General features: G+C 41.6%; 3 protein-coding genes across 7 annotated transcripts; all 3 read right to left on the bottom strand.

Moving 5' to 3' along the window:
• Positions 1–83: 83 nt before the first annotated feature.
• On the bottom strand, positions 84–15,084 carry spata13 (spermatogenesis associated 13). 5 transcript variants are annotated; one of them, XM_078938521.1, is made up of 14 exons: positions 14,568–15,084; positions 6,930–8,480; positions 5,578–5,613; positions 4,770–5,216; positions 4,211–4,355; positions 3,849–3,976; positions 3,446–3,625; positions 2,779–2,958; positions 2,440–2,619; positions 2,114–2,346; positions 1,799–1,928; positions 1,321–1,696; positions 807–881; positions 84–715 (listed from the first exon to the last, which is right to left on the bottom strand). In XM_078938521.1, exons 1-14 carry the CDS (start codon positions 14,574–14,576, stop codon positions 534–536), a joined length of 3,852 nt encoding a protein of 1,283 aa, XP_078794647.1. In that variant the 5' UTR covers positions 14,577–15,084; the 3' UTR covers positions 84–533. The 5 variants fall into 5 exon arrangements, with proteins under 5 accessions (XP_078794647.1, XP_011487223.2, XP_023805889.1 ...); XM_011488921.4 differs by lacking the exon at positions 14,568–15,084 and adding an exon at positions 8,674–8,786; XM_023950121.2 differs by lacking the exon at positions 5,578–5,613.
• Positions 15,085–16,612: 1,528 nt separating this feature from the next.
• On the bottom strand, positions 16,613–19,039 carry c1qtnf9 (C1q and TNF related 9). Its single transcript, XM_004081047.5, has 3 exons — positions 18,721–19,039; positions 18,583–18,645; positions 16,613–18,477 (listed from the first exon to the last, which is right to left on the bottom strand). Exons 1-3 carry the CDS (start codon positions 18,905–18,907, stop codon positions 17,708–17,710), a joined length of 1,020 nt encoding a protein of 339 aa, XP_004081095.1. The 5' UTR covers positions 18,908–19,039; the 3' UTR covers positions 16,613–17,707.
• Positions 19,040–19,863: 824 nt separating this feature from the next.
• tagln3b (transgelin 3b) lies at positions 19,864–22,966 on the bottom strand. Its single transcript, XM_004081046.4, has 5 exons — positions 22,698–22,966; positions 21,861–22,088; positions 21,143–21,317; positions 20,916–21,018; positions 19,864–20,820 (listed from the first exon to the last, which is right to left on the bottom strand). Exons 2-5 carry the CDS (start codon positions 22,038–22,040, stop codon positions 20,679–20,681), a joined length of 600 nt encoding a protein of 199 aa, XP_004081094.1. The 5' UTR covers positions 22,041–22,088; positions 22,698–22,966; the 3' UTR covers positions 19,864–20,678.
• Between the last annotated feature and the right edge of the window lie 524 nt (positions 22,967–23,490).

Below are 23,490 nucleotides of genomic sequence, written 5' to 3'. Positions count from 1 at the left end.
CTCATATTCAGCAGAGGCAGGCCAAGTCTTTCAGACACATCAATAGTTTGCAAAGGGACTTCATTCAGAAAAAAAATATGAAATATGTTTGTATAAGTGTTTATTTACAGCGTTAAACATGATATGCAGATGTGTTTTTAATACACTGGTCATTTTGTGCTGAGATGACGGCACAAAAGGAAAAAAAAAGGGTCCAGCCTTTGCATATTAAACTAAAACCATGTCTGTCAGTGTAAAAGCAGAATAATATTATATCTTTGTCATGACTCAAATGAAAAAAGATCTTTAAGCTAAAATAAAAAACATGGGCATCATTTGAGTAAGCAGCATCTTTAACAAACTAATAAAATAGACATTAAGGTATTTTAACACTCGTCAAGCCCTTTCCAAATTACAGGCACTGACTTTGAACACAGAAAAAAACCACACCGTGGCACAAGAACAAAACCTGACAGTACATTCACAGAAAAAGAAACCAGGTGTTTAATGCGAGCTCTGAACATGCAGAGAGGGAAGATGAATGAAGCCGCACGTCATTTCCTGAAAAAGGCATTACGGGTGAATGTGTACAGCAGGTGGTGGGGCTTTTGTTTGGGAGGTTCGGCCAGAGTGAAGACCTGCTGCTCAGGCACGCTGGTTGGAATGGTGATGTGGCGCTGCTGAAGAGGAGGGAGGTTCTGATGGTGGGGCGCAGCAGACCCAGAGTAACCAATGTCTAAAAAAGAACAAACAGATTATAATAGAAACAAAAATCATACATTTAAATGAAAGGAACCTCAACATGAAAAGGCACATTTTTCACTTACTCTTCATCTTCCCATGTTTGGCTCTTCTGGCATTAATGATGGCCTGTTTTCTTTGCTCTTCACTGATTTCTATTCCTAAAAGGAAAAGCAATTTGAAGCAAAAGATTTATTGCCAGGAAACTTCGTCCTCCTTTTTTTTTTAGTTTTATGCAACGTCATTGCAGGGCTTATTGCTTATTTAGAATTTTTTTTTAGCTGAATTCAATTCCTGTTGGTACGATTGCTCAACATTTTAACTCGTCATTTTCCCTGCAATTAGACACATTTTGAGAGAACTTCCATCAAATATAAATTCTACAAAAAGTATTTGAAGCCAATTTAGAACCGCACGTTAATGAAAATTGTGTTTTTGGTGTTCCTAAGATGTGCCTGTAACATCTTTCTAGGAACACTATTAGAATAGTTCAACAGATGGTTGGGGTGGCCAGGGTCTGTTTTAAGGAGAACTGGAAATCAAGACTTGGCCATTGTGATTCGTTTTGAGAATGCAGTCTCAGTCTTTTGAGACACCTACCCATCTCTTGGTCATCCTTGACTCTCTGCCGCTCTTTGGAAAAGGCTTGCAGCCACCTTTGCTTGTCCTGAGCTTTTCTGCAGCACAGCACACACATGAACTCTAAAGTGAAGGCGTGGCGCAGGCGTAAGGCATTCCTCAGGTTCAGGCCCAGGTCTGGGTCCCGCCCATCAGGCACGTCCAAGACCTCGGTCTTGTCCATGTCCAGCCGTCCGCGGTAGTGGAGGAGATCTCGGCGCAGGACATCCTTTTTGCAGAAAACCAGCTGGTGGTCAAACAGGAAGAAACTCCGCTGCTGCATCTTACTCTGCCGGACGGCTCGAGTCAGCTCTCCGGAGTGGATCAGCTCAGAGCTGCGCTCCAGCACGTCCGGCCCCTGGGAAACACAACCAAAGATACCCACCCAACCAATTCATGTGATGAACATCCAAAAGGTTTGAAACACAGAAGAAAGTTTATATGAAAGACTCGTCCTCACCTCCCAGTGCAAAATGGAAACCTGCCAGTGAGCGATTGTGTCGATGCTCTCCAGCCGCCTCTTCCTCTCGTTGATCAAACTGGCCACGTTCTTCATAGCTTCATATGCTTTACTGACCCCACAGTAGTCACTGAAACCCAACAGTGAGGCTACAGTCAATACAGGAAAATCATTTTTTATTATATTAACTAAAAAACCATTGGTTACAGCCTTCACACAAATTACATTTTCTCATTTAGTTGCTACATTACTAATCAACCCACTAAACAAAAAAAGATTTTAGAATGAGGTGTAAATACTTTGCAGGGATGCTACCTGTGGTCTTTGGGAGTGTACTTGAGCAGTTCTCCAAGCTGCAGCGGGTATTTACAGATCTTCTGGACGGGTGTGAGCAGGAAGCCAGCAATGGAAATGTCAATCATCTGTTGGAGGAGGCGACAGGCCTCAAAGAAATGCTTATATTTCCCCAACTTCATGAGGCGCTGCAGCTCCGCACAGGCAGCAGGGTGAGTGTTACAGTAGTCTGAGTAGATCGAAAAGCCTTCCCCCTTCAGGCAAGGAGAAACGCTAAGTTAGCATTGAAAAATATGGTCCTGAAGCAGAAGAACGTGTTTGTCCAGGTCGGTGTGTGGGGCAACAACCTGCAGGAGAAAGCAGGAGCCGATTTCGCTCAGATCCGGTTGCTCTTTGTTGTATTTTTTTTCCAGATCTCGAAGGAACTGCCTCTGAAACAGGTAAATATCTCCAATGTTGCTGAAGATAATCTTCAGCTGTTGCTCGGTGAACATGTCAGGGTGTTTCCGGCACTGACGGATGTATCCCTGAAACACACAAGCCTTTCTCAAAACTTGCCAGCAGGTGGTGGTGTAGAGCAAAGTTTCACATTCTAAAGACAGAACTGACATAAGTGACTGCAATTTAGAGGACTTTTAAGAACCAATAAATAAAGCTGTATGGTTAACTGAAACTGAAGTCAGTACCTCACAGATGTCTTTGAGGTGTTTAATGTAGATGCGTTCGGTGTTCATGATTTCCTGAACAACATTGGATCTCATCTGCTTCCTGTGCTGGTTGTTGTGCGTGTCCCTGTTGGGTGGGTCTTGCTGATCTGCCACACTCTCAACACTTTCAGCACCCGAGTCCTCCTGGTTCACACGCACCTGAAACACCAGAAGCATGAGCCCTGTGAACGAGAATTCACTCAAGACTGTCTTTAAATCAGGATTTGCAATAAAAACATGTCATGTGTGACTCTTGACATATTTTTGTAATTTCCTTAAAACAGAAAAAAAAAAAAAAAAAAACTACAAGTGAACAAACGAGCCTACTTTAAAAACTACATTACCATGGCAACCGAAAGTGGAAGCTATAGTTCCCCTTCATGAACACAAGCAATTACACAGCTGATGCCCATCTGCCAATCAAATGACATCACCATGGTTACTCCGGCCTTCCTAATTAAGAGTCAACTGTCAATTAGTCCTCATCACCAGAGAAACCAGCTGGCCCTTTCAGGCTTGAGCCTCTTCACACACCATTTAGCGAGCGTTCTGTATTTTGTCTGGGGCTTAGTCAGTTTGACAGTCTTTTCTGTGCAGCTGAAGAGCAAACATGGGTCAGGCTCAGGGGGTCGCAAAGTCCACTTACTCTTACAAAGCTGGAGGGAAACCAGGCTTCCCTGTCAGCTCCTCTGCCCCACCACCAATCCTTATGCGAGGCATCCAGGACGCGGATAACGTCTCCAGCCTTGAAGGCTAGCTCCTGCTCCTCCATTGTCACATGATCCCAGAGAGCCTCAGCATACACAGTGTGGCCAGAGTTTATCCACTGATTGACACACACAGATAAGATAAACGCACAATTACAAGGAGGCTAAGCCCAAGTCTAACATATGAGATTATGTCCAAACATATGAGTACAGCAGGAGTGGTTTTGAAGACCCGCTTCCAAACACATTCAAGAGCCGTCTTCACATGGCTGCTCAGAGGAGAGGACTTTTCTGAGGGAGTTTGAGAAGCATTCCAGTATGAGTGTTCCTTCTCAGCATTACCTCGTTGAGTGCAGAAAGCTCCACCCCCGGCCCGAGGTAGGGTGTGACATCAGTGAGTTCATCGAAGCTGCCCTCATCCTCCTCACTCACGCTGTCATCCAGGGTGGCAGAGCACTCGGAGCTGCCATCTGCGGCATGTAAACAGAGATTACAAAACAGTCCGGAGCAGATGGATGAAAGATGAAGGTGCAAATGATGCAACTGCAGCATGTCTTGAATGCTCCTGCAGCCAGTTTTTTAACTTCTGAACCAGCAGCAACCCTCTGGCTCCATGTCAACCATTTCCTCCTCTGACATTTTTCCTCGTCTCACGTTTTGTCACAAAAACTGAAGTCTTGTGCGTAAATAATTCCAGCCCTCACCGCTGAGCACTCTGTGGAGTTTGCGCCTGCCCACGCGGTCCAGTCCGATGGGGGTGCTCTGGGAAAGAACAGAGGGACGGAACCTGGCAGACACTCCTTTGTAGGGGGGAACCTGGTGGGAGGGGATGGGTGGGCGCGACAAAGGCTGCAAAGAAGAGAAGCAGCAAAAATTGTGGGATTAGCATCTCTCTGATGTCACATCCAGGTAGATTCCATCAAAGTAGCAGAAAGCCTCTTGAAGAACAGGTGAGACGGCTCCAATGAAAAAGATAAACTAAAGTCCATTTGACTGCTTTTCTGCCCACTTCTCAGAAAATTCACTTCTAAAGACAAAGCTGTAGTTGTGGATGAACTTATTTCTTTATTTATTTCAATACAAAATCATGAACTATTTATAACAAAAAATGAATTTAATGTGATGTATAAACATGGGATAATTCTCTCTTGTGTTATTGAGTGGAATAGTTACAACAGAAATAAAAAAAGAGGCAATTCTGATGTTATGGTCTCTCAATAAGGTGAAAACCCATAATTTGTTTGGGAGGTGGGTGATGCTTACAGGGGGGAGGTGTTCCTCCTTCAGTTGTGCGTCTGCAGGAAACAAATCAACAGCTCCGGCCACCGACATGCGGCGCTGTATCTGGGCGCCGCCACTCATGCTGTAGCTTTTAGGGCTGCTTTCATTCTCAAAATCACTGCAACCTTTCTGCGACAGAGTGTCTGCTGTCCTTTCTTCATGATTTAGCTCTGCTGCTTCCTCGGGGATGGGATGCTTCCTGGAAACCAGCTGCACGTAGTCGGATAAGGGGCGCGGTCTGGGGCGCACAGTTCTCCTCCTGGGTTTGACAGAGGGTGTTTCGGCAGAGGGTGAGGCTGCATCTTCAGAAGATGTGGGTGACACAGGTGACTCTGAGAGGTGGGTCGGGGACACGAGAGCGGTGCTGCTTGCTGCTGGAGACACGTCGTCCCTTAGAAGTGCTTCTGATCCTTCGTGATGGGATTCCACCTGGAAAATCAAAGAAAAAGTTCCAATTAGACTTTGCTGTGGTCATACAGTATGCAACTCAGACAAAGATAACAGTTTTTAAGTGGTTAATTTCTCAAAGATAACAATATTATGATTATTATTTTTTTTATGAGGAACCTGAATACTTGAATAAAAATATCCTGGCTTAACAGATTTAACATTTAGGGTCTAAGCTTTTACATTTTAGAAAAGATGGTTGCCAGAACTGCAAAAAATGTGAGAATACATCACAAGTGAATGTAATTTATTCAGATTTCTCAGCAGCCAGATGTTGGTTAATGCTTACCGTTGTACAACTTACAGCAAAGATTTTCAATCATCAGGAAAAATCAAAGCTCACCTCTTGCTTGTCTGGGTCTGGACTGCGGCATATGCACTGGAACGGCACACAGTGTGCTAGCACCATTATGAAACACAAACACTAGCTGGCCTGTAGCGCTAAAGACCAAGCCATTAAAGTGTTCTAGGATTAGTTAAAGCCCTTAGATTCCTAAAGTAATCAAATCTGCTTTTACCATGCATCGTTACAGGAAATCCAAAGATCGGGTACAAAAATTCTCAACTCTTGGTCCTATCTGCTTTGTTGCTGTTAGCTGTCAGGAGCCTGGAGTTCACAGAGCTGAACTTTGATCCATGCATCTAGTTTTTAGAGAGGAGGGGTGAAAGCAGGTTTAGCTCAGTCATCACCTCCTACCTTCCCACAGGACTATGAGGCCCTTTTGCGCAAGAGCCACTAATCATAAACAAGGCCTAATCATTAACTCATGCGACTCCTTCGGAGTGCCACAGTCCCGTGGGCTCAGCATGTCGCTCTGCAGGAGTGTACACCGGGAATCAAACACGACGGCAGGAGCGCGGGAGAGCACGTTGGTGCAAAGCCTATGACACTAAAGGCAACTCTTCCAGCTCAAGTTTATGACATATGTCCACAATGCTGACAAGGTTCACGTCAACATTGCAGCTTATCTCAATAAATAAGGAATGCAACAGATAACTTCACACGGACACAGGTCAGGCCTCATTTCTAAAGATAAGGGTTAAGGAACCCATAAATGATCCATTTGTTTTATATCAGATGCAATATTTACTTTCCTTTTGGTTATATAAGTTTATATTGGTCTACGTGTGCATCTTTGTGTATTGACAGTGTCTCTGGCGTGTCAAATTTATTACATTTGTTTATTGCAAAAGTACATTAAAACTCTTAAGAATTTTGTTTTAGTTTCAGCCTAACAGAAATGTGTTTACGTTTACAATGCAAATTTTTTTTTAAATGTCATAACTACCCACTCGGATCATCTTTTGAACTCGTCTAAATGGGTTTCCAGTGGCCTTTTATTTATGATGGTGCTGTTTTTAGGCAAAATCAAAAAAATCCGTGTCATTTTCTAGGATGTAGCTTACAGCCCCTCACAACCGCAGCCTAACATTAGCGGTGCAACAAAAATGCCGAGCAATATTGGAGGTATCCAGCTGTACAGTTTTAAACCGGACGCCAGCTCAGATGAGGGAAACAAAGTCGTACATGGATCTATTCATCTGCAAGTGGATGCATAGAAATGGAACAGAGCAGGAAAGTTGTGGCCGGCAGACTGCAGTTTGTACGTGACAACTACAATTGATAGAAACACCAAAAACACAATTTTCATTGGAGTGGGTCTTTAAAGTTGAGAAAAAGAGCTGCTGGCTTACCTGATTTGGTAACAAGTTGCTGTTATTCTCTTCTTGGTGTTGTGAAGGATTTCTTTGGTTTTGTGGAGATGAAGGGCTTTGGACCTTTTCTTTAGATGTGCTCACAGACTCAAAATCCAGACGTTCATGCTGAGCAGACTCATCCGCTGAGATCTGCTCTATTGTCTCCGAGGGCTCCAAGAAAACACTGTCGATATTGCAATCTTCCTCTGAGCCTCCGTCGCAATCGGGCCGGTGATGAACAAGAGGCGTGTGTTGAACAGAAGAGACATTGACGGCCACAGGCCTACGCTGTCTCTCGTTGGTTTTAAGGCAAGGGACACGGCGAGAATAGTTGTCATGGAGACGGCTCAATGGTGACAAGGGAGGCGGAGATGGGGGTCCAGGGGAGGAACTTCCCCTACGTCTAGCAGTTAGGTCAGTCATGCTGCCAACTAGCTTCAGCATGGATCCCTTGGTCTTCCAGAGGCCACTCTTGTGGTTCCTCACACTGGATCGCAGGTCTACTGAAGAGGCACTTGAAGTCCTTTGAATGTTTGGTGTCCCACTGGATAAACCATTTCTCTGCAAGTCTTCCTGTGGAGGTGGAGGACTTGAAGATGGGGCTTTGCGTCTAAAAGGAGCTTTAAATAAATGAATGTTCTCTGCGCTTTTACTGAGTCTATTTAAAACCTTCACATTTGTGTTTTCATCCACGTTCTCAGTTCTTGCATTGGCTTTGGATGTCGGATTTGGTTCCCGCGGCGTAACTCCAGCTTCACGGTTGCTACCTCCTGCTTGTCGCAGATTCACCTTGTCAGATAAAGAGATGCGTCCTGCTCCGTACGCTCTTCGGATACTCCTCGAGAATCGCTGGTTTCGAGAGAATTCATCAAATTCGTAGTCTTCTTCATCACAATCCTCCACGTCTGAACTGTACTGGTGAATGGCAGCAAACATTTGGCTTGGAACATCTGCTGTAGCCACACTGCATCCTTCTGAAGTGTTTAAATAACTTGCAGCATCAGCTAAATCACAGTTAGTATGGTTTAAATCAGAGCCATTGGTCATGTCATGGTCATGGTCTCCATAATGGATTGCTGCCCCTTTAGTCTGAATACCTTGTAGCACAGATGATCTGAGCTTTTTAAATGAGTCTACCACCCCAAACCCTGACAGTCCGGTCCACGGCTGAGAGCTGCTGCTGCTGCTGTGGGCAGCATTTGGACTGTCAGGAGCAGGAGTGTGTAGAGATCCAGGACCTTTTCTTGAATTAGAAAACAGCCTCATAATTTTTGAAGAGTAAGGTTTTCTGTCGTGTAGACCTGAAACAGAACTGGACCAGGCAGAAGACTTGACGCCATTCACTCGGCTCTCATCTGAACGAGGACCGGGGATCATAGGTTGTACATCGGCACCACACCCAGACAGCAGATATGGGACCGAACCCCTCTCAGCATGGTTCTGAAATGGATATATGTCACTAAGTGGTCTGTTCCGGATCAGGGGATCAGCTTTTGAGCTCTGGAGACAAGGGTGAGAGTCAGACAAGACCCTTTCCTTTTGATCTGCCTGCAAGACAAACAAAGCTGTTCTTAATGACCTTCACATGTTTTCTAGCATAGCTAAGAGATCCATTCTAAAGCACAACGTACATAACACATTACAAGCAAATAACTACATACATAACACAAAATACATAACACATTACAAGCAAATACAACTTTAGTATAAAAAAAATTATCCAACAAGTTTGTACGCTTACAGAAAAGTGTCCTTTGAGTTTGTTAGCAATTGCAAGGATGACGACATGATGGGCAAACAGATGAATGATCCCCTGTGCACAGGGTCCGGAGGAGGAAGACCTTTCACTGAAAACAACGTGTATTTGTCCTTGGTGCTCTATTTCAATGTCCAAGGAGAGCTGAGGCCCAGGCTGGGGTGGTGGGGGGCGCTCAGTTCAGTTTTAAAGGGTGTGTGATTCATGGCAGTGGCTAAGGCAGCTCAGGCTTTGAAGTGCAGCTTTGTGAGCGTGACTAAGCAATGAAATTTGCTAATCCATTGTGATTAATGCAACAAATTGCCCTTTTTTTCTCCAGATTACACAGAAAATTAAGTGACAAAACTCCCGGTCCTCAGGTCAGTGACGACCTTAACGAATCATTATAAGTGGTTACCAACTAACTCAATATAAAAACTCTCATTAGTACTCGTTATTTTGGAATTAAACTGTTGAAGAGCTGAAATTTCTGGGTCAACCTACAGATTATCCATTCATCAGCATGGCTCCAATAATCCTGTAAACACAATAAAAGGTGTACCCAACTTCCCTCAAAGGTGAAGTTTCATTAAAGAGCTTGAAAAATTACATTGTTTCACCAAAAATGACAAATTTGCTGCATAGGTTGATGTTATTTTTCTACTAAAACCTTCACATTGTGCACAATTATTCTGCTATAATTTGTGTACTGATCATAAATGTTTTTCAGTAGAAAAATCGAATTAAATATTAAACTGACCAGGTAAAAATCAGTTTTCTAATGGGTTGGTGCCTCGAGGCGAGCTGAATCTTCATCAATACAGTTTTATCCTAATTGCAACAAGTTAGAGACATTTCATAAACTACATTTTCCTCAAAGTAAATCCTTTTTCTGTATTGATGCTTCTGCTGCATATTCCTGCTAATCAGCTGAGTGCATGAAAATATAGAGGTGAGAACTGCTGTTTTACAGCAACGCTGTCCTGTCTCCATTATTGGCTTGTATGGTCTATTGACTCCTGCAGCCAAAAATTATGCATTAGTGTGTGGTTTTTATGCCAAATATTCAATCAACCCAATCCAAGAATCCAATCGAGACAGAGATGGGTGTATAAAACAAAGAGCTACAGTCCATGAAGCTCTACCAGCACTTGTGTTTTGAAGCTTGGTGACTTCTAAGATCCGCAGATGTTTATTAAGGATCATGTATTCTTTCTTTTAGTTTATCTTTTAAAAAATCTGTCCAAACAAACTGAAGAATGTTATTTAACTAAAAAAGTATTTAGAACTAATTTTGTGCTTTTTTGTAGGTTACATCTTTGTTAATAATTCATTGAAGAACAAACTTTGAACAGTCTGCTAAAATAAAATGTTCTCGTCATCCCTTACAAATATTGATTTTACAAAAGTTGTTTCAAAAACTCATCATCTTTGCTGTTGTGAATCTCATTCTTTACCAAAAACAACGGATGGGATAACAGATGTGTACATACTGCAAGTAAATTGTAATTTAAGTTTAGCAAAACCTCATGCTTTAACCAAGAATCCTCATTGACCTTAAGAGGAAACAACAAAAAGACTGACATAAGGTTCAGTTAAGAGCATAGGAAACTGAAATCAGCATCTTTATTTGTGTGTTGTATAACTGGCAGTGGATGACATAATGGTTCTTTCTTGTATACAACACCTTATTCTGTTAATGCCATCTTCCAAGAAGAATGAAACAATACAAAAGGCTCCACATCCACAGTGTCCACAGCTGTCTGAGCCCACAGCAACAAAAATGGTAATGCATCTTTGAGAAAATCTTCTCTTTCAAAGAAAACAAGCCCGTCTTGAAAACTTACACTTAAGCCTTACTTTTATATGATAGAATAAATAAACATACTGAAAAGTAATACAACTGAAATGTAATACGCTTACTTTTTTGTTGGGATAACACAAGATTATGCATGAAGTCACAGAGCTTCTGCAACATTCCCATGATTCCCAGATTCATGTTCGGCAGATGAGCTTTCTCAATCAACCACTGTGGAATCTGCTGTCACTCCAACCAGCTTGCTTCATCACACTTATGTAAACACTGATCCACGGCTGCCAAGCACCGCTGCTGACAGACACTGAACACCCCTGAAAACAATGTGCTGCTTTGAAAACTCTGCTGAATCCTCTTCTTGTGCTTTCTCCTCCACCACAGAGGAAGACAATGTTGACAAGAAACTGTCCGATGGATCAATATATGCATTTACTTCCTACATAGAGAGGGAAAGGAGATCTTACAGCTCAGGTAGCTTATATTGAATGGTTTTAAGAGATGTTCAATAAAAACGTTCCCATCCTTCTAACTGTATATTTCCTCCTTGAGGCAGGCAGCTGTTGCAGCTGGCACTTACTAAATCTTGGCAGCACTATTAATAAGTTATGTTGACACAGACAGACATTTATGAAGGACAAAATCCCCAACTTACTTTCTGCTGTGTCCATTTTTATAATCTTTATCGTTTAGACATAAACGCTAGGGATTGGATTGAACCCAACGCTAAGTTTTAATGGAGAGATAATACACAAGTTAGAATAAGAACTGTAAGAGAGTAATCATTATAATTAAAAAGGAACAAGTTAAAATGTAAGAAGTTAGACAATTCATCAAAAGTATGACTGGGCGATAAATTGATTTTATTGATAAACTATATTTATGAAGAAATTGGGATTTTATTTTCCCAGCACTCTGCTTTCTTGGGAGTAAGGTCAGCCAGTTCTATTAAAAATCAGAAATTACATCAGGTGTGAAAAAAATCTTAGATTTTAATCTTTGGCCATATAGCCCAGCACTAATCATACGTGCAGTAAATATTTTCAGACTTTGGAGTTTTTGGAGGTGGGATTAGTAAATTAAAATTTGTCAAGATATGCAACATGATTACCGGTATTCACATAATTGCACCCATAATAATAGGCTTATTCCCCTTTTACCTTTGATAATGTCTTTTTTCTGCTATTCAGAATACCATAAATAATATACATGCAAAAAAACCACACATGAAACTATTCAAACAACCCAAAGTTCAAGTTGATAAACAGAAATGATTTTCTTTTCCAGAAATTCAGCAACAGTAAACAATGTTTGCTGCTACTCCATCAATAAAGTCATGCAACTTCTAAGATACAGACCAAAAATACTCACGTATGCGTTAATATCACTTCCCACAATCTGTGAGTGCACATCAGAATTAGGTTACGCTTTCACATGCAGCCGGTTTGGGAGGCGCGCTGTGTCTCACCAGCTTCCTTTTGCTAATCTGTTGATGGGAGCGGCCCACTGGAGGCCCTGGCCCAGAGTTAATTAAGAGCTCAGGGAGGAGGACCCCCTCCACCTTCAAGCAGGCACATACAAAAACACACATACACACAGCAGCCAGCTGGAGCCAGATTAGACTCCTGGAGATGGGGAGGAACATGCACTCTGATGCACAAACATGCACACACAGAGGATTTGTGTACATGTTCCAAAAACATCTACGCAATTAGTGAGAGCATCCTTTCCCATGGAGCAGAGGAGGAGCCAAGCATTTTAAATAATCAACTCCCTTCCCTTCAGGTGGTTATGTAAGGGCTCATAAACGTGTGGTGTGAAGTGACCCTCTGTAACAAGGTTCACCTGTATGGAGGTATGTCTGCTTAGGGCTAGGCTAGGATCAAAATCCATTAAGTCTATAAAAAAAACAGGCAAAAACTGAATTGAGAAACCAGACATGACGTATGAAAGGAAAACTAGAGTTCATATTTTTATTATCCGGCTTAACTTTGAGACAGACACAACCACCCTGCAGCACTACCATTCCATTGTAAGCTGTCACTTTGTCCAGTTTGTCAGAATGGAAAAGAGCACATGAGGAAAACAGTCAAATCTAATAGTATTTTAGAGATCAGATAGTCTAATTTGCTAAATCAGTGCGTCTTTTTTAGTATTATCCCATTCCGATCATCTTTTGATCCATTTTTTGAAGAAGAAAATACTCAGAAATGTGATTTTAAGCCTAACTTTCTGATTATATGTCCTCCATTATCAGAAGAATGCTACATGAACATGTTAAAAACACCAAAAAAAAACACATTTTTTTATCGGAGTGGGTCTTAGATGCAGACACAGGAGAATAAAACCCAATATTTGGTCATTTAAATGCAAAAGTTCACAGTTGCACAAGAATCTTGCAAGATTGAGCAAGACTTAACAGAACTGTGCCCTGATATGATTCCATATCAAAATCTTTTCCATTGTTGATGCTCGTCAGTCAACCTTTAAGGCTCTCCAAGCTGCAGTGAAGAAATGCAGGAGAAGAGTGGGAGAGGGGAGGGAAGCGGTGTGTATAGCATATTATTCCTTCATTCCAGTAATAAGCTGATTAGTGGAGCTTTACCAGACAGTGTGCAGCACTGGTTTCATCTACACATGATAGTCTAATCAGGACGATCACAGAAGGGATTGAGGAGCACCCAAAGATTGTAAACAGAATACCAATGCTTGAATGTGGGCGGAACGGCGTGTGTGGAGGCAGAAGGGGGGAAAATGAAAATGTTTTTTGCGTTTATTTTTTTAAAAAAAAGAAAAATCATCAATATGGGTCCGCTTTCATTCTATATAAATGTGATAAATGGAGTTTCCTGCTCATGGCCTAGTTCCTCCTTTCGGATCAGAAAGATATGCAGGGGAGACACCACGCCTCTTCTCACAAAGCATGGGAAGATCAGGTCGAGGGAGTGGCCCCACTCTCACACGAAGCCGCCGCGTACTCACCTGATCTGAAAGGGACCGTCATAGAGACAGACAGGCAGAAATCTAATACTACATAATGTACAGGGCTTTGTGAGGACGAAACACCACTGAGCCTTGTTGTCATCGGCCAAAAGTGTAACCTGACGAGATGCTTCATCGACATTCAAGAACCATGAAAGCAGAAAAAGTTTCTCAGAAGGAGGCTGTTTGTGTAAACTACAGAAATCTAAGGGTTCGGTTTTATTATAACCAGTTTGTAAAAAGATTGCGCGGCAATTCTGGAGTTGTAAAAATATCTGAAGGAAAGGGAAAGTGTCGTAGATTAGATATAAACCTGAATTTAAAAACGTATAACACAACATAAAATAGTCTCTAGTCTAAACCGATTTCTGGGCCCATAAATCAATCAGGTACGTACTTAAGGTCCCACTCCAATAATATTTTGTAGTTTTTTAGAAGCATTCCCAGTGGTCGTTTTATTATGATGATGTGTTTTAAAAAACTGTCGTTTTCTAGGAAATAGTTTCTGCAGAGTAGCAGTAGTTCATTAGAAATTTGCTGCTGAGTTATGGGATGGACTGTTGGTGTGGACTATCCCTCCCCTCATTTCCCTTCATCCCATGGTTTATTACACTCTTTTCCGCTAGCTTACGGCCCCCCACACCCCCAACCTAACATTACCAGAGCAACTAAAATGGGGAGCAACATCGGAGCTATCCAGCCGAACAGTTTTGAGCCAGATGCCAGCTCGGACGAGGAAAACGAAGACATGCATGAATCTGTAAGCAAATGTATATGTTTTTACCACCAAGAGAAAAATGCCACAAGAAAATGTAAAAAAACAAAATAAACATAAACAAACAAACATGTTTTTTTTTTGGAAAGGATCTTCAAAAGCTGCATTCATTTACTTCTGTTGGACCGTTGGGGCCCCTTGTAGTTTCCCCCCTCCCTCACAAACTCCATGAACAGGCTGGCATCTCCCACATCACCATAACAACCACCGCTGTAATGCACTACAAAGCCCCCCCCCCCCTAGAAAATAGTCAGCCAGGAACTCCGGGGGGAACCGTGTAGTGGTCTACTGCAGTAGTTTAATAATTTTTATGCAGAAGGACAAACTCACCCTGCTCATGGTGACAGATGTTCTCCTTCTGCCCTTTCTTCTCACATCAAAAGAAGCCGTTTGGGTCTTTTATCCATCATGGAGGACTCTCCGTCTTCCAGGGAGGTCGCTGCTTCGTTTTTTGTCCCCTCAGAAAACATGTCGGGCCAAAAAAAAAAAAAAAAAAAAGCCCGACGGGAGCGGAGCCTCGACTCTCTACTCTAGTCCCCCCCTAACATCCCGACAACTATTGGCTGGCTGACTTCTCAGACCCACCGCGCTAGCAAACTTAAGCTAGCTCAATAATAAACTTCAGAGTTGCGCAACGGCAGCGGGGTTTCTCATTTCACTTTTGCGAACCGGCAGAACTCGTTATAAGTCGAGGGAGCGCAGGAAACAGTGAATCATGCGACGTTTCCCAACGTTACCCAGAAGACGTCCACCGCACATCCACAGACAAGCGTTCTTTCTCGGAGGATTGAGTCGGCGAGCATCATTGTTGCACTTGTTGCAGAGTTCCAGGGGGCGGGGCCAGAGCGAGTTACCGGTTGGGTTTACTGGTTGACCACAGCGTGACCGCTGGCGCAGCAGCCAATCACAAACCAGCGTTGGATTCTTTAAGCGAAAAGCCACGCCCACACATGGCTTCTCTTCGAAAAGAGGGTAAAGAAAGATGACAATGCTGCACCTTGCTTCCTGTGTGTCAGAAAAAGACTGGGTCGTCAAGTTATTCCGAATAGTTTCTTTCTCATGTCAAGACTCTGAATCATCCAAAGAAATGCTACCTGTGTGGCTGGTGCCCATCCCCTCATACAACAGGAGGTGTCATTTCACCAAAGCTATTTTTATTGTTGCAAATGCTGAACAAGCAAGAAAAATGTGTAAAAATAACCTTCTTAAAGTGAAAACAACGTTTGTCAGTAGCACATTTTCACTCTTTAAATTACTCATTAACTCTGCTGGTGGGTCAAATCAAGCTGTGGATGTTGACACTTGGTTGAAAGGTCTGCAGGGGAGTTTTGCTGAAGCAGAAATACAAATCACAGAACTACTGATAAAGGGCCATAAAGTACAGGGTTGACTGACACCTACTGAATTCAAGTACACAAAAGGAATCTGTAATGAAAATCCTGTATTTGGCATTTTTCTCGTGACGGTGTCCATATTTGAAGCAAATTAAGCTTAAATTGTATTTCTAAGTATTTCTTTATTCAAAAAGATCACTGGGAAAACTTTGAAAATAGACCAAAAAAGGATTGGGAGTGGGACTTTAAATAAATCTGCAATGATCTGAAGTATTGTCCCCCTTTACAATTACTTAAAAACTAAATGTTTTAGCATCTTATCAAATGCAGCTCCAAGAGAAACCTCCTAAGCTAAGAAAGAGATTTTACTGCTTTAGTAGTGTCATACTTGGCCCTCGTCCATTGACCCTTCAGTTAGATATGATATTATGCAGAGCTACACTGCAGAAAGCCATTTGAATCTATTCAGGCTGACTTTCTTGTCCAAAAGTCAAAGAGAGCTGCTTTGATTTGTAGTCTTGGTGATATTACCTCAGTTAAATAACTACAAAATTATACTCAAAACCATTAAATGCAATATATCAATAACTTAACAAGTTTGGAATTTTGTCATTTATTTTCAGGAAAACTTTTCCAATACAACTGATCTCTGTTAGCTCAATTATTTTCAAAAAAATATCAGTACAGGTCATGTCAGGTCAGTACATTATTTAAAATAAAAATAGAAAACAATTAAAGCAAAACTTGTTTCTGTAATTGATGCTTGTGAAGTTTTTGTGGGTTCTATCTTTAATGTAACCTCAAAAAGAATATACAATTTTCAACATATTTAGATCATGCAATATGTTTTCATTTGTTAGGTTTGCAGTATAGTTGAGTACCTTAATAAATGTGTGTATATATACATACATATATATATATATATATATATATATATATATATATATATATATATATATATATATATATATATATATATATATATATATATATATATATATATATCTGTGCATGTTCACGCATGAAATTAGATAGGATTCAGTCGAGTAAATTTAACATTTATTTTCCTATAAGACATTACAATGCAGTGAGGCAAGCATGTTGTACTGATTTACAGACTTTTCTTTTATGCTATCTAATGTCGTAGCTTCTGCTGCCTTCTACAGAGTGAGCTGCTGGGAGGCGGATGCACTGACAGGAACTGGAAGAGGATCGACAAACTGGTGCTCTGCTCTGGGATGTCCCCTTCAGAGTCTTTGACTGTGGTGCGTGAGAGGAGGATGTTATGAAAACTGGAATCTATCGTGGACAATCCTCTTCAACATCATCGTCTGCATGAGACCATGGGTGCACTGAGGATCCCCTCACTCAGAGATTTTTCTGCAGCAAAAGGCATTGTAGAATCAGCTAGACACTACAACGCCTCATACACTAAAAAAAAAAGAACTGTAGCTGTTTTTGATTTACTAAAGTGCTTTTTTTCATGTTTATGTTAACTTTTTTGGTTTTTCGCATAATTTTAAAATAATTGCGTAAATCTTACTAAATACATTTAATATTTTGCATTACTCAACAGTTTAGGCAATAGATTAAGCAACACTCTTGAGTAGAACACAAGAATATTTATCCTTAGTGGATTTCATTGCTCATACTATATAAGCTTGCTTTACAACAATTACTCAATGTGATTACCTGTAACCACTTGACACAAGGCTTTATAGACACTGGACAATAATTATTGTTGTTATTAATTTCATTCATTCATTTTCTATTCCGTTTAGTCCCTTTCAGGGTCACGGGGCTGCCGGAGCCTATCCCGGCCACTTGTGGGCGAAGGCAGAGGACGCCCTGAACAGGTCGCCAGTCTGTCGCAGGGTAGAATGTCCACAATCACACACCCATTCACTCTCACACTCACACCTATGGACAATTTAGAGTTGCCAATTAACCTATGAAGCATGTTTTTGGATATTTTTAGTGTTATTCATGATCTATCTGCGGGTTTTGATAGAGCTAGGTAGCAAGGTAATTCCCCCTTTTCGGGTTCTATTCTATTCTATTCTATTCTATTCTATTCTATTCTATTCTATTCTATTCTATTCTATTCTATTCTATTCTATTCTATTTTAACACAAATCAAGCTCCAAAGATGATGAATCCAGTGAAGGTGGTGTCGTCATCTTCATCAGCAAAAAGCCCATTGAACAGATCCCCTCCAGCTACTTGCAGCCACACCTTGTCTCCCACTTCTAGGTTTAACACAGCCCCCCCTGATGCCTGGTCCTCGCTGCTTTGATAGTTATCAGTGGTGTGTAGGATTTTTGCCCCGTTCTTCATGAGGGCCACTTTCACATTTTTAGAGAAGACAGTGATGTGGTAGGTGAAGTAGTAGACGCCGGCCTCGGAGCATGTAAATCGTCCGGTCAGGGGATCGTAGTGGTTCTGTGCGTTGTAAATAATCTTGTCAAAGCGTATTGGAGAATTGGTTGCAGGCAGTTTAGTTTGGGCTGTTAGTCCCACAGTGAATGCACTTTTAGGGATCAAAGGGGAGTCTCCTTTGTCACCTTTACTGCCCTTCTCACCTCGAGCCCCTCTTTCTCCACGGTAACCAATATTGCCCTTGCTTCCTGGAACTCCAATATCGCCCTTGGGTCCTGGCTTACCAGGGGGTCCCAGTGGTCCCTGAATACCTCTTTCACCTTGGAGTCCAATGTCTCCCTGTGGACCTTCTCGTCCAAGAGGTCCCAAATCTCCTTTTGGCCCAAGCGGTCCAGGTAGTCCAAGCTCCCCTTTATTTCCTTTTGGGCCGATGGGCCCTTGCACTCCTTGGGGGCCCATTTTCCCTGGAGGCCCCCGTTCTCCATCATCTCCTTTTTTTCCCTTGGCTCCTGCTAGGCCATTAATACCTTTGAACAGACCACAATAAAGTTACTTTTTGAGCTGCAGTATGCCATGTAAATATGCCATATGTAAATGTTCTTTTAATTTTCCATTATTTTACAGATACATACCCGGTTCTCCTTTTTCTCCCCTGTGGCCATCTATACCTACAGGTCCGGCAGGGCCAATGCCACCTTTCCAATGAGGATTTATGATTAATATTAGTATGATATAAATAAGTTGAACAAAGCATTCCCCTTGCAACTTACCTTTATCACCTTTGTCACCTTGAAGGCCATCTCTCCCATCTCTGCCAGGCACTCCGTTGTGGCCAGGGTCTCCTGGTATTCCGGGGTATCCGCAAACACAGCCTTTCGTTTGTGTTGTTTCCTCTGCAACACATCTGACTGCGAAGAGCAGGAGGAGCAGAACGACGCTTAACTTTAGCTGAAACATCCTATTAAGTAAGCAGAACGAAAAGAACTTTTAGACCGTTAGGCAAAGGGCACTGTTCGCCCTATTAAAAGTCAGAAGGAGAAATATGCTCAACACAACTCGCCCTTTGAAAACCTTTTCAATGGTTCGTGGTTTTGGTTTACCATTGACTTGCCTCATTAGTTATGCTGGACTTGTGCTCCTGTTTCTGTTGAAGTGACTTTCTGCTAATGATAAACTCACAGGGTGTAAGAATCACGCAGCCACAAAACTTCACATGTGCTGACTTCCTATGCACACACAGCTATTACTCTCTAAAATAATTACACAATAAATATAATTTTTTAATTAAAAAAAAAGGACCGTGCAAGGTTTTAATTGGCTATTACTTTTCATTTAAAGGTCAGCATTAACAGCCCCTTGTATAATGGACTGGATTCCAGTGGCATCCTAAGTGCCATTTCAAAACCAACCAGAAGGAAAACCTGAAGTCATAAATGGGAGAACTCAAAGCTCAACCAAACACAAACATGACACCACCCTTCAATGTTGGACCAACAGTTAGTCCAATTGTGGACTAACAGCCATGTTCATAGCTGGGAAGGAAAAAGTTCTTAAAAAAGATTGTTTTTTTTAATAAGACATACACATGTTTAAGAAATAAATTATACATGAATAGATTATACTGTAGATAGTTCTTGCACATACCGGTAGGTAAAGTTTGCCACAAACCAGTTTTTTTAAGAAGGGATGCGCCTCATACTTGTCAGTGTTGTGCAGCATAACAAAGCCTTGTTGTTGCTTGAGATTGAATCACCAAAAAAAAAAAAACACCAATGGGAGATGAAAAGCATGAGTGCCGCATAAAACCCAGATAAGAAAAAAAAAAAACAATCTTGTCAACTGTCTCACTGAACACATGCAACAGCACCTTATCCACACGCCATAACTTGAAGTAAACAAGACTCACAAAAATATATATTCTCATTTTTTTTATTCTTCCAATACTTCTTCTTACAAGCATTGAGATATAAATATAATGAAAAAATATAAACATAACACACATACGAGTGCACATTATAGCATTTTGTCAACCTGGCACTAAAAATGCAAACTTTTTTTGTCGTACATGTTGGTTACTGCACTTTTTCCAGTTCTTTTTCTCACAATGTGTGACCAGAACAAACAAGGGCATGGCTCAGAATGAATGACAGCTATATATTAGACGAGGAAAAGACATCAATGCGCCTCCTTCGTGTAACCAGGCACAAAGTGAGATTGATTTGGTTACAGAGAATACTGCAACAAGTCTTTAGAAAAAGAAGCAAACAGTCACTATCAGAGCTCCATTATTTGAGGCTAAAGTTATACACACCGGAACATTCTGTGTAAAACAAAAAAAGCAAATGTACATATAAATAAGAATACATACACCATGCTGTAACTTGGTTTACAATATCTCTACGGTATTTGCACAATATTGGGGATTTATTTTCCCAAATGCCTTTGAAAGTGTAAAGTACAACAAAATCTACACAAATATCTGGATTAGGATGAAGAAAATACACAAAGTAAACAGGGAACAGCACATAACAGAAGCAGATAAGAAACAAGATATTCACAGCAGTTGACATCATTTTCTAAAACGTGGGTAGAACTGTTGGGAGCAGCATTTCAGGGAGATTGAGGTTAACATGGCAGGCGCTACAAGTACATCTGGGACTACAACAGTTGTAGTATAAATTGAGAATTAAGGTTTGGAAGCAGGGAGGCCTGCTAGATTATATGGTGTCTACATGATCTGGCGGTGCATGCCGTAGCCTGTCATACCAGATTGGGAAGCACCGCGGTTACTGCCCATCTGAAGGCCGATCAGACTCTGTCCCTGACGTAGCTGTTCTTCAGTGAACTCTCGTCGATATCCCTGGGCTTTCCTGTAGATGTGCAACACCAGTCATTGCAGAGCTATTTGATTAGATAAAACACAAACAGAAGCAGCAGTGAAAATGCAAAAGCTCTTCTTCTGTACCTGTGAAACCAGTCCCGGTCACCTTTGTAATGACCATCGTCCTTTGTGACTGCCAGGCTCCCCAGAGCCATCAGTGTCCTTTGCACTGCTGCCATATCTTTCCCTGTACCAAAACATTCAAAAGCTGATTAAAGTCAAAGTTATAAAACTCTTTGGAAAAAAATGGAAAAAGTAAACAAGTAATTGAGGTTTTTTTAGGAAAAGTGTTCATTTTTGAGATCCTTTACCTTCCCAGAGGTCCACAGTTTGAAAGATGTCAGTAGTTGTGACTCCATAAGCTTCTGCAGCTTGCAGGAACTGAGAGATCTTTTCCATTTGCTTGAAGGCCATTTGGGTCTCAGGAATTTTTTTGATTGGCTCTTTTCCTCTTGGAAACAGGCTGTTGATGAGCCGACACAGAATCTGGAAAAGAAGTTCAAATCTGCCCTAAATATAATATTTTAAAACCAAATTTCATTTGCTTCAGGAATACACTGTTGCCACACATTGATATAAGTTTTTACCTCTGAGGTGTAGACAGAGATCAGTTTCTTCGTCTTTTCCCAAATGAATAATTTGTCTTGGTTTAAACTAGTTTAGAGTATGAGGCACAGTGTGCTGTCTGCTGTGACTGATTGCTAATGTCTTTTAGCGTTGCATAAGCTGAGGATCATAATTAAATAACAGACAACAAATCGAATATATTTCGTGTAGCTTCACATGCAAAGTCTCCCATGAAAACAATGTATTTTAAGGAATACATTGGTTCCCCCTTTTAACAAAATATATTTATCATCTCATAAATTTAATTACTAATGTCAAAATGTCCGACTGAGGCCACAACTATATTTATCATACATTTATCATACATACATTTGCTACCTCAGTTGGCACTTTATAAGTCAAGGGCACTATTATGTTCCGTCTTTAATAATTCAAGATGATTCTATTTTAAGTTGCACTCACGGTTCCATCCATCAGCCATTTCTGGAAGTTTTCCTTGCCTGGCTGTGGTTTCTCCAGGTTTCCTCCACACTGAGAAACTATCCAGTCCACCAACCTCTGCTCCAGGTCGGGGTCATATTTCTGCTCGATCTTCTCCTGCACCTCCCGGCTCAGTCCGTAGCTGGGCCCTCTGTTTGCCATATTAGGTCTCCCGACAGTTTGGCTCACTTTATGTGGGATTTATTGGACCTGAACACAAAAGCACAACACAAATAAAACATTAAACTTTGGCTTTAATTTGAAAAATACAATGCGCTTTTAAAGTTAGAGCAGCACTTATAATTTGTTAATGCATCCCTAGATGAGCATCAGTGGAGACAAGAAAAAAAAAGGGTGTGGTCTCTTGGCTGCTGTCCCGGGCAGGAACAAGTCCTCCCATTGCTATGGCAACCGTCAAACCTGCTTCCGGTACCCTGAGCGCAGCATATCACGAAGATGGTCCATATGACCTCCAGCAGCATGCATGAAGTTATTAAATGTTTTGGCACCAAGTTCACCCTGTTTGGAAACGTGCTGTTCCACAACGTGCAGCATCTTTTTGTTTAGAGTCGTCATGCATGTAACGGGGTAATAAAGATACGTCACCCCCCTGTGACGCAGGCATGCGTTTATTCTCACATCTCCTGAAGTGCAGATTTTCAAAATAAATGCTCTCAAATCAAGTTCTGTCATTCAAATGACACCGAGGGCATTAATATAACTCTTCCCAAACCTGAAGTCCACGCATCTGCGCCATTGCGCTGATTTTCAAAGATCGTAACCCAAGCTGTTTTGTCGAGGAAAACTTCCTCCACTTACCAAGGCAGAGAGAGACGCAGCCGCAATCCTTCTGTTAATTCCGCTGAGCAGGGCAGGGCTGATGGAGATGCTGACCTGCTGAGGCATCCATAAAATGCAGCACAGGCGCACTGGAACAGACTGGACCTCACTTTGTCCGGGAGGGGCAAGTCGTTGATTTTATATGCAAGTGCGTCCAGGAGGGGTCCCTATGGGCGCTCCGCTCGGACTGCGACGTGACTGCTCCCTTGGATGGTGGTCTATAGTGCAGGCTCAGCGCTGTGCAGTCTGAAGTGACCCTCAGCATGCTGGCAGAGGCACATGACTGTGTCAAATCAATCCAACTGTTCCCTGTAGCGTCAATACTGAAGTCAATGCAATGGAAACCCCTCTTTTTTAATCTTATCCCAATCATGACAGGGCTAAAATCTGAGATGTCTTTAAAAAAAAAGCATGTCTTTCTTTGGCTCCTTGTCTGTTATTGACTTATCCAAAAGCAGACAGTATAGATTTCTCAAAACACACATTTAATTTGATGAAATTATAGGCAAAACACAGTTTCTTTTCGCACTATTTGCCCAGATTTATTTAGCCTTTTGCTTTTTACAAAACTGACATTTGAGTTAGGACGTAAAAGTGACTGACTACAGAGAACAGCTATAAGTTAAAGGTCGCTGTTGCAGTTAAGACATCCTGAGAAAGATAAATGGTTGATTTGCTTCATTGACCTCAGAGGCGGTTGTGGACAATCGGCTGTTAATAATCAGCAGTCCGGTGACTCTGTTCAACAGGCCTCACAGACTAAAGCCAGTTA

The sequence above is a fragment of the Oryzias latipes genome, chromosome 20, assembly GCF_053564925.1.
Source record: "Oryzias latipes strain Hd-rR chromosome 20, Olatipes_Hd-rR_3.1".
NCBI lineage: Eukaryota > Metazoa > Chordata > Actinopteri > Beloniformes > Adrianichthyidae > Oryzias > Oryzias latipes.
This window is presented reverse-complemented; position numbering and strand designations above follow the sequence as displayed.

What these genes read in the sequence shown, in the direction of transcription:
- tagln3b (XM_004081046.4), bottom strand. Translation starts at nt 22,040, where the DNA reads ATGGCAAACAGAGGGCCCAGCTACGGACTGAGCCGGGAGGTGCAGGAG. An exon ending in AACTGTGGACCTCTGGGAAG is followed by an intron (nt 21,019 to 21,142) that starts GTAAAGGATCTC and finishes GTTTTGGTACAG; the next exon opens with GGAAAGATATGGCAGCAGTG. An exon ending in GACCGGGACTGGTTTCACAG is followed by an intron (nt 20,821 to 20,915) that starts GTACAGAAGAAG and finishes GCACATCTACAG; the next exon opens with GAAAGCCCAGGGATATCGAC.
- spata13 (XM_078938521.1), bottom strand. An exon ending in GCTCCTGCTTTCTCCTGCAG is followed by an intron (nt 2,347 to 2,439) that starts GTTGTTGCCCCA and finishes CCTTGCCTGAAG; the next exon opens with GGGGAAGGCTTTTCGATCTA. An exon ending in CAAGGATGACCAAGAGATGG is followed by an intron (nt 882 to 1,320) that starts GTAGGTGTCTCA and finishes TTTTCCTTTTAG; the next exon opens with GAATAGAAATCAGTGAAGAG.
- c1qtnf9 (XM_004081047.5), bottom strand. Translation starts at nt 18,907, where the DNA reads ATGTTTCAGCTAAAGTTAAGCGTCGTTCTGCTCCTCCTGCTCTTCGCA. An exon ending in AGGTGACAAAGGTGATAAAG is followed by an intron (nt 18,646 to 18,720) that starts GTAAGTTGCAAG and finishes CTCATTGGAAAG; the next exon opens with GTGGCATTGGCCCTGCCGGA. An exon ending in GGGAGAAAAAGGAGAACCGG is followed by an intron (nt 18,478 to 18,582) that starts GTATGTATCTGT and finishes GTCTGTTCAAAG; the next exon opens with GTATTAATGGCCTAGCAGGA.